This window comes from Nicotiana tomentosiformis, chromosome 2 (genome assembly GCF_000390325.3).
Source record: "Nicotiana tomentosiformis chromosome 2, ASM39032v3, whole genome shotgun sequence".
Lineage (NCBI taxonomy): Eukaryota > Viridiplantae > Streptophyta > Magnoliopsida > Solanales > Solanaceae > Nicotiana > Nicotiana tomentosiformis.
Window position 1 is genome coordinate 90,066,275 of NC_090813.1, and position 10,383 is coordinate 90,076,657.

General features: G+C 39.5%; 1 protein-coding gene across 1 annotated transcript; it reads right to left on the minus strand.

Moving 5' to 3' along the window:
* Positions 1 to 7,005: 7,005 nt before the first annotated feature.
* On the minus strand, positions 7,006 to 10,007 carry LOC104092950 (exocyst complex component EXO70E2-like). Its single transcript, XM_070195730.1, has 2 exons — positions 9,839 to 10,007; positions 7,006 to 9,502 (listed from the first exon to the last, which is right to left on the minus strand). Exon 2 carries the CDS (start codon positions 9,349 to 9,351, stop codon positions 7,372 to 7,374), a length of 1,980 nt encoding a protein of 659 aa, XP_070051831.1. The 5' UTR covers positions 9,352 to 9,502; positions 9,839 to 10,007; the 3' UTR covers positions 7,006 to 7,371.
* Positions 10,008 to 10,383: the final 376 nt, after the last annotated feature.

A 10,383-nucleotide genomic window follows, 5' to 3' on the forward strand; every position in this document is an offset into this window, starting at 1 on the left:
CACTCGACAAGCTGGGTGGCAAGGCAAGCTTATAAGCCACCTCTCCTATCCTCCGAAGCACCTCAAAAGGCCCAATGAACCGGGGGCTCAACTTGCCCTTCTTCCCAAACCTCATAACACCCTTCATGGGTGATACCTTCAGCAAAACCTTCTCCCCAACCATAAAAGACACATCACAGACCTTCCTATCCGCGTAGCTCTTCTGCCTGGACTGCGCCGTGCGAAGTCGCTCCTGAATCAATTTCACCTTATCTAATGCATCCTGGACCAAGTCTATACCTAAGAGCCTAGCCTCACCCGGCTCAAACCATCCAACCGGAGATCTACACCTCCTCCCATACAAAGCCTTGTATGGAGCCATCTGAATGCTCGACTGATAATTGTTGTTATATGCAAACTACGCGAGTGGCAGAAACTGGTCCCATGAACCCCCAAATTCAATGACACAAGCACGTAACATGTCCTCAAATATCTGAATAATGCGCTCGGACTGCCCGTCGGTCTGAGGGTGAAAAGCTGTGCTTAACTCAACCTGAGTACCCAACTCTCGCTGCACGGCCCTCTAAAACTGTGATGTGAACTGAGTACCCCTATCTATGCAAATTCTCCATCCCGTGACAGTTCTTGTAGGAATTAAGTCATTGTTTTCATTAACTACTACAGTCACCCCCTTTCTTCGGCACACATTGAACTGGGCTTACCCATTTGCTATCAGAGATTGGAAATACAATACCTGCATCAAGCCACGTAATCATTTCTTTTCTTACCACCTATTTCATGATTGGATTTAGTCGGCGTTGTTGCTCTACACTTGGCTTGTGTCCGTCCTCCATGAGGATTTTATGCATGCAGAAAGCTGGACTAATGCCTTTAATGTCAGACATTGTCCGCCCAATTGCTCGCTTGTGCTCACGTAGCACCCTCAATAGCTTTTCTTCCTGCAATTTAGACAAGTGAGAAGAAACAATAACAGGTAAAGTGTCAGAACTACTCAAATAAGCATATTGAAGGTGAGGGGGTAGGGGTTTAAGCTCCAATTTTGGAGCTTCTTCAATTGACGGCTTTGGAGGGGGGCCACTTGGCCTATTCAGGGGCTCAAATGGGTGTATTCCTTGCATGTAAGCACATGATGCATCGAGGATATGCATCATCTCCTCAACCTCATTGTCAATCATCAAGCTATCAAATAACATGATTGTTTTTTCTAGAGAGTCGTCTAGATATACACTCGTGTCAAGAAGTTGCTCATCCACCTCCACAACAGATATCATAGAGAGCTCCTCATAGTGGCGGGGAAGTTGGATTGCTTTGTAGACATTGAAGACTGCTTCCTCGTTGTCCACCCTCATAATCATTTTCCCTTCTCGCACTTTAATTATTGCATCACCAGTAGCCAAGAGAGGTCATCCCAATATGATTGGAACTTGTTCATCAGCCTCAAAATCTAGAATAATGAAGTCAGCTGGGAAGATAAATTTCCATTACAGCAGCACATCTTCAATCACTCCCTCAGGGTAGGCTATGGACCTATCAGCTAATTGCAACATCACAGTGGTTGGTCTTGGAGCTCCCAGACCCAATTGCTTAAACAAGGACAATGGCATCAGATTTATGCTCGCACCCAAATCACAAAGAGCACGACCCACATCAATATTACCGATTCGCACTGGAATGGTGAAGCTGCCAGGATCCTTAAGCTTTTGAGGAAGCTTGTTTTGGACCCTTGAAGTGCACTCCTCAGTAAGTGCAACTGTCTCGAACTTAGTCAATTTCCTCTTGTGAGCCACTATATCTTTTATGTACTTAGCATACTTTGGAATTTCACGAAGTACATCCACTAATGGAATATTTATTTGAACCTGACTCAACTTAGAGAGAAATTTGTTGAACATGTGATCGTCATTCTTTTTCTGCAATCTCTGGGGGAAAGGTGGTGGTGGCCTTGCAGCCTCCATTCGCTCTGAACTTACATCATTTTTCTTTGACTCATGTATTGCCTTAGGGGTCAGCTCCCCCTCAGGTATAGGTCTGTCCTTTCTCTTCTTTGGCACTTCCTCTAGTTCTCTCCCGTTTCTGAGTGTAATTGCATTAATTTGAGGGTTCTTCTCTGTATCACTGGGAAGAGAGCCTGTAGGTTTAGTATTTTGATTTGCTGCCAACTGCCCCATTTGCCTCTCAAGATTTCTGAAATCGGTCCTGAGCTGTTGATTGTCAAGTAACAAATTTTTTAGCAAGTCATTCGTACTCTCTTCTGTTTGTTGGGGTGGCTTCTGAGGCTAATTGAAATTTTTTTGAGGCCTATACTGATTCTGATTCTGTTGATTTTCGCCCCATGAGAAGTTAGGATGATTCCTCCAATTTGGATTGTAAGTGTTCCCATATTGTGCATGCTGATTCATCGGACCTCTGTTTTATTGCCCCACATAGTATATAGATTTAGGATTCGTGGGGCACATGTCACTCATATGACTGTCACCACATAGTTCGCAGCAAATAGACATTTGTTGTACCTGTTGCATCTGTTGTGTTTGTTGCATTGTCATTCTGTTCATCTGATTTGCCAGCTTTCCAATATCTGCTCTCATGGTTGAGAAGTCATCAAGCTCAATCACCCCAGCTGCCTTCTGTTTAATTACTCTTCTTGCGTCCCCATCTCCTTGCCAATTATGGTCATTAGCAGTGAAGTTATTTAGCAAGAGTTGTATTTCACTATACGGCCTCGCCATGCAACTACCCCCACAAGCTGAATCAAGATTCATCTTTGATGCCTCGTCTAGCCCATCAACAAAAGTGTGACCCAAAACCTCATCAGTCTGACAATGATGTGGGCAGTCTCTGAGTAGCTTCTTGTATCTTTCCCAAGCTTGACGAAGTGTCTCGCCATCCCGTTGTTGGAACCCAAGAATTTGGCTCCTCAGCGATTTTGTCTTCTTAGTGGGGAAAAACTTGATTAGGAATTTCCTTGCTAAATCATCCCAAGTGTGGATTGAATTTGCGGGCTCCTTTTGCAACCATTCCTTAGCTTCCCCCAACAATGAAAAGGGAAATAGTGTTAGCCTGACATAGTCCTTGGAAACATTCGGATAATTATAAGTGTCCGTAATTTCCAAAAAGTACTGAATGTGCCTCTGCGGGTCTTCATGAGATAGACCCACATATTGCCCTGTGGACTGAATCAGCTGTACCATGTACTGTTTGAGTTCAAAATGCCCCGTGATATCAGGCTTCATGATAGCCTGAGTCATATTAGCAAGATTGGGTCTTGCGGCTTCTATCACCGGATGCTCCTCATTACCTGCCATCTCTATTGGCTGTGGTTGAACTACGATGTCCAACTCTCTTTCTATTCTCGTTCTAGCTTCGACTTCCCTCCTCACTCTATGAAGTGTTAGTTCAATCTCTGGATCAAAAGGAAGGAGGTTGTTTGCACTTCTACTCCTCTGCATTCAAGAGAAGATCCTGCCTTAACACAAATAAGGCAAACTGAAAATTAAAACTTGAACTAATAAGTAATAAAAGCTTAACTCAGTCAAGTAGCTAATTTCTAACTCAGTCAAGTAGTAATAAAAACTTGTTGCGACCAAACACACTCACGCAAGTATACGCGGTCGTCAAGTGATAGAGTAGTGAATAAAGTATCGTTCCCACGAAGACTTATGATTAACTTTTGACTAATTCAAACTCAAATAGCTTATCGATTCAAGCGATTTCTTATAAAATAGATAATTGTCTAATTTACTACCTAAAAACTATCAAGTAAAGACTTACTAGAATTCAACACAACACTTAAATAGTTTTAAATAACAATCAATGGAAGATAATATTTCAGGATCACGGGTTATCTAATAATCATGTTGCATTCTTAGCTTAAAATAACTAATTGATTTATCTGGATTGTTGGTTGACAGGGTTGATATTACTCATAAGAATCTGTCGAACCCTTACTCGCCTATTCAAGCTAACTTAATACCTATATATCTATGGAATTAAGATTAACAAGCACGTATTTACAATTCCTGTATTGCAACCGAGCAAGGCAATTAGGTATATGTCTATCCCAATTGCGAATCCATTCCCCGATGCCCGGGTTTAAGAACTTGCTCTATTTAATTTTATATGCAATCTAGAGTTCCCACTTTCGAGTTCAACTCTAGATTCGTAGGTAGTATTTCACTGTTAGCTACTCAGCAAAATAATTAAAAACAGAATTAAATAAATAACCCAATATGATAAAATCAACTTCGTCAAATTAAACTTCAAACATCAACATTCATGTATACCCATGACCCTAGAAAAATAGGGTTCTTAGCCACTCATGTTCATGCAATCATCAAATAACTCACAAGAGTGCATAATAATCAATAAAAGAAGGAAAAATAAGAACTCAAGATGAATTCCGTGGTTCCCCAGCTTTGTCGTGGCTTTTCTCCTCTTCCCAATATGTTAGATGCCCTAAAAGAGACGTTTTTGGCTTATATATTGCGCACAAAAGTCGTGGGCCAAAGTTCTCCTATTCCTAATCCGACTTGGCTACAGGGATTGATGTTGGGGTGGATGCGTCGCATCCGCCTCGTCCTCCACTTCTCAGCTTCGCATGCTAGGGTGGATGCGTCGCATCCACCCTTTGTTCCTCCTTCTCAGCTTTGCCCAGGTGCGGATGCTATGGGCCGACTTCACTGCTAAGGGTGTACGAAATCTGATTTTTTTCTCTAGATTGGATGCGACGCATCCAATCCCTCTTCCTCTACCTAGAGCACATTTTCTTCATATTTTTGTACTCCAAACACCCTAATTCATCACACACAACTTAATTAGTCATAAAACCAATAATTAAACCATGTTGGGCATTTTAAGGATCAAATAGCATCAAAAAGCGGTTAAAACATGGGTAAAGTAACATCAACACATATCGAAATATGCCCAACATCAGTTGTGCTATTATAAACATCTGTGTGAATGCTTCATTTGGTGTCATGTATGAAGTTTTGGAACTTGCAAGTGGAGTGGTTATTCCCATTGTCATTATTCTGGTTCTTCAATCTGAAGTTGTCCTATTGGAAATGGAGGAATGCCTTGGACACGTTCTTGCGAGCATCACTCGAGAAGGAACCGCATTAGGTATATGTTGTGAGATTATTGAGTATCATCAACTAGAGCCATTTACAGCCACCCCTCGAGATAATATTCTTCAGAGACTTGAGCTTCTGGAAATTCTCGCAAAGATCCGGGAGCAACCACAACTTGGTTTAGTTGTCTATGTCAACAACGATCAACTTGGTGTTCCCTACAAGCATGAAACAATGCACAACTTTAAATCATATAGCTGTCCATATGTTGGGTCGGGGTGCACTATGGTATTTCTTTATTTGGCACTTCATTTATATGAGGTAGTGACTAGGCAAGAACTCGGGCATCCTCATTTTGACGCTTACCAGGATGGATTATATGCTGGGGTGATTATCAGATGGTTGAAATATTTTTCAACATTCATAGAGATGAAACTTTGTCTGCTATAGATAATGTCTACAGATGCATAAACCCATTCAAAGTTCTATTCTGGTGGAGGACTGCATTGATTTACCAAACACCAGAAGAAGAGTATAGTACACTAATTCATGGTCCACCATATCAAGCTTGGCTAATAGTTCTGGCAAATAAAAAAGGGGTCATCGGAGATTATTGGGCTAAGCAGGCCCTAAAGAAATTGTTGGTCAGGTATCATGACTTCGTTAACCTTCTGAAAGATAAATGTGTCACCAAAGAGAGTGAGAACAATCCATATGCAAAGGAAGTTGATATTATTTTATGGATTCGTATGACTTCGGCTGAAGGGTTCCACTTCTATATAGCAAGGTTCTTGCAACAAATAACAGTACTCTACCCGAACCTTGAGGACAAGGTTCTTTTTGAGGCGGGAGGTATTGTTGTGAACTTAGTGAGTAATTTAGTGGAGGGCATATTTAAAAATTTAAATAATTATTTGTGGGACCCAGGTTGAATGTAGGCAAGGGAAAATTAGTTATAAGTATAGCTGAGGGGTAAAGCATTCTTTATGCTGAAGTTATCAAGTCTTAGCTCTGTTTTCTCATTTCCGTTCTTCTTCTATATTTCTCATCTTCAATTCTGTATCGGTCTAATTCGCATCCCCTTTCTACTTAGATTTTTGTTGCCCTATCCTTACTATCATTAGCATTTACATTGTAATCACAATTACTGTTGAGTTAATATAATGAGTTGGTTGGGTGTAATATTCAGCTTGTTACAATATTTGTCAATTCTGATAGTGATGGAAGGCTGGACTCTGGAGGACAGGTGAAAATCATTTCCCCCTCCAATTCTATACTTAATATCTTTTTACCTTTGATATGCACGATCCTCCCCCTATGTAATAATCGTTTAATATTATGTATTCCATTTTTTACCTTGATGCTTTACGTGTAATTTAATTATGTTTTATCTTATTTTAATGATAATTTAAGTTCAGTTAGATCAACAACAACAAAACCAATATAATACCATAATCAGTTAGATCATTTCTTGATATTCTGTTAAATGAAAAGAAATCTAAAAAATGATCTGCATTATATTATGGTACAGTGAAATCATTTGAAGATGCAAATTATTCCATATGTCAATTGGTTTTTTGGCTCTTTAGAAACTTGTTTTTAGTTTTATGGCCATATCTCTTTTTTTTTTACACATAACAGATCTGCCTTTTACACATAAGAGATCTTAAAAGGTCATTATCTTAAATTCAAAATTGTTAAGGGGCATGATGTACAAATAGCATACTAATAATTTACTTGAGAGAGATTTGAAAATAACATTTCAATATGGGTAAGCTTTGATGAATCATGACAACAATCCCATATATCACATGGGGGAGTTTAATCCAGAAAAAACACGAGGCATTAAATGTAATTTGTTACTGAATTAGGAAAGCTTTGCTAACTCTAGTTAAGTTTACAGGACGATGAAACAATAGCTAATGGACAAATAGAAACATGGTCTCAATCAGACATATATATCTGTGAACAAGGTGGTTCCATATGTTAAAATAAATGTTGCTATGCTAATCAAGATTCAAGATATCAAACCTCCAATCACAAGCAGCTTTTCCAGGAACCAACTAGAGCTAACAAATAGCTACCTGCCATTCTCCTTTTTGACAACCTTAAACAAACTGGTTTTGACAATGACGAACAAGTTAGCAGGGAACTATAATAGCAAGCAACAAACAACAAACAAATACTCCTAATATATGCATTTCAAAAGTACATGTCACTGACCCTTTTGCACATGACACCAAATGAATACATTAGGTTACCAAAATAGATATATCTAAATGTATAACAGGTATAAGGATTAAGCTCACTTCCTGTGGAAACCATGTAAAGATCTTGGAGATCCCTCAAAAAGATCCAAAAGGAAGTTCTCCAAATCGTCTGCAGTATACTTTATGTGTTTATCACTTATATGATTGGCGTGTCTTCCAACAAATGTCCTGTATGCCTGAATAACCTTGAGAGATGTTGAGATTCGAAGATCATCACGAAGTTGACTATCTGGGATTGACCAACCTGTCTGGCTCTTGTAAACATCCTCAAATGCGAGGTAAAAGATGAGTAGTCTCTCCTTGAGAAGAGTTCTCGAGATAGAATTCGAGCCTGGATTCTGTAGCCCTTCATCCCTGAGTAAAGAGAGGATAGAACTCCATGTAGCTCTCTCGTAGCTCATTGCATGGTGTTGGAATTTCCAATTATGTTTGCGAATCCAATCGTCGCCAAGTATTGTTCTTAGATTGGAATTCTTCACCTTTTCAGCCATGTAATGAATATTATTCATTAAGAAAAGGTGACCTAGTGAGTCATCCTTGTATAACTTGGACTTGTCCTCAAGGTTGCATTCCAAAATTGAAGTGAAGGATCGAAAATGTTGAGCCAGTGGAGATATATAACAGGGTCTGTCCGTGTTATCTTCTTCTCTATCAGGTGTCATGTCTGGTAAAATGGCTGCTGAATCTTCCTTCTCATATCCCTTCAGAAGTTCATCAAGCGTTTTGCTATAATCGATAAGAGTTTTCATGTAGTTCATAACGTACCTCGTTAGATGGTGTATTCCACCACCCGGGAAAGGGTTGGCCGATATGCTGGAAGCAACAGCATTTTCAAATTCCAGAAAGGTTGCCTTTGCGCAATCGCCCAAACTTCTAAGGATGTCCTGGCATTCTGTTCTAACACATAACCCTGCCTCATCAGAGTACATAGCATCAATATCTGGGATAAGATCTGCGAGCAGCTCATACATGTCAAGAATCCGAATCAACTTCTCCGGTTGATGAGGGCCAATAGCTATGGCTTCACCAAAGTTCAGAAGCTGTACGATTGAAGCTTTCGAGGCCTCAGCAAAGCAAACTGAACTAACTGCTTCCAGCTCGCTAAAAATCTGATCGCTTAGCCACTTTTCACTGGCAAGATAAATGCGCACAAAGATCTTCATAGCGCGTATCCACCTCCTGATTTTGGAGTTCAACGAGTTCCATTCCATCTTCAGTACATCCTCAATGCTCAACTTCTCTACTTCAAGAATGAAGAGGCAATCGTCCAAGGCATCTTTTCTGACATTGATAAATGCCTGAGAACACTCCCGACCATAATTTGAATCGAACATCAAATTGGCAATGCATCTTAGGTCAGGAATAACATCCGGATGCACGAGTTCAATGATGTACTCCTCAAAGCTCCTACTCATGCTATCTCTTTGAACCACATCCTCAACCGAGTCATCCCCAAAAGACACAATAGAGCCATCATCTAATGTATCGTCCTCGCTTGAACGAAAGGACATATGCTCAGGCTCAAAAGGCTGCATGTTCTGAACAAGCAAATGAGTAAACTCCTCCTCAAGCCGATTCATTGCTGTTTGAAGAAGATTGTGAGCCTTACGCAGAAGCTCGTCTTCTCTACTACCTTTATCCACATTCAAACCCTCCAATCTCTCGATCAATTTTCGAGCTTGATCCACATACCTCAAATACTCATATGCTTCTTCTTGGCCACAATCCCAAATCATTGACTGACCCACCTCCCAATTCATTACCTTAGTCTGAACTAAATTAAGCTGCTCCTCCAGCTCAATAAACTGCTCCTCAGTTTGATCACCAGAATCCGCATCTTGGGTATCACTCACTCTAGTAATGGAGGACAATTGGGTGCCTAAATCAGCCAATATTTTTCTAGCATCATCGGTTAAAGTCCTATTTGAACCCAACGCTTTAACAATGTTCTGTGCAGCAGCTATTAGGTTTTCTTCCTCTTCCATTAAGGGGACTGAAGTTTCACAGTCTCCCATATCATCCAAGAGCTAAAAAAATTAGCTCAAGGTTAACCCCAAACAGGTAAAAATTGCAACTTTAAAACTTCTACCTCTTGACAAGTTCAATGGGGGAAACCAAAGATATCAACAAAGAACTTCACCAAGAAAGATATCAAAGAGATATTACCTGCAAATATAAGTTAATTTAGAGTTAACCCAAATTCCTTTTGAGGGGAAAAAGTAACAAAAAGATGTAGAAAATTAAAAAAAGTGGGGCGGCGGGCTATAAGAAAACAAAAAGTAGCAAAGTTTAGGTATAAATTAGAGTGCGAGTTTTTAAAAACAGCAAATACAATGGGCAGATGCAAGAACCAGAGGAAGCTGAAAATGCGCAAAGCTGAAATCTTGAATATGGAGAAAGAGAACAAATCAGCAAAACAAGATCCACATATACAGTTATGTGCATATAGCTTATGAGCAGAGAGGGGAACTCAAAGCAAAGAAGAGATAAAAAGAGACTGACCCTTTTTAGCAGAGTGGCAATGATCGGACAGAGAATGAAAATTCAATAGTGTTTTTCTCGGAGAAATGAAGCTGAAAATTTGTGCAGAGAGCCGACCTTCCAAAAGTATGTGTGCAACATGATGTCGCTGCTTCTTATTGGAGTAATATAATAACTTTCTATTTTCTTTTTTCTTTTTTCTTTTTCCTTTGAAATGGCCAGTGCTGTGCTGCTTTGACCTTGAGTCTTCGTGGAATATATATAGAAGTTACCTGACATTGGTCTTGCGTGTAAAACTTTTATTTTTACAATTTACAAGTAATATTCAAATACTACGCCGTTCATTTGTTAAATAAAGAATTAAAGAATTATGACGCCTTAATTAACTATATATAGTATTAACTTTTTAAAGTCTTGTGGTATTCAATATATCATATTGTTCTTACAAAAGCAGGTTATTAGACAAATAAGAATGTTAAAATTTAAAAAATGTTTTCTAATGTAGAAAGATTTCAATTTCTTTAACTAACCAAAGTATATAAAATGGAACTAGAGAGTGCTAATAC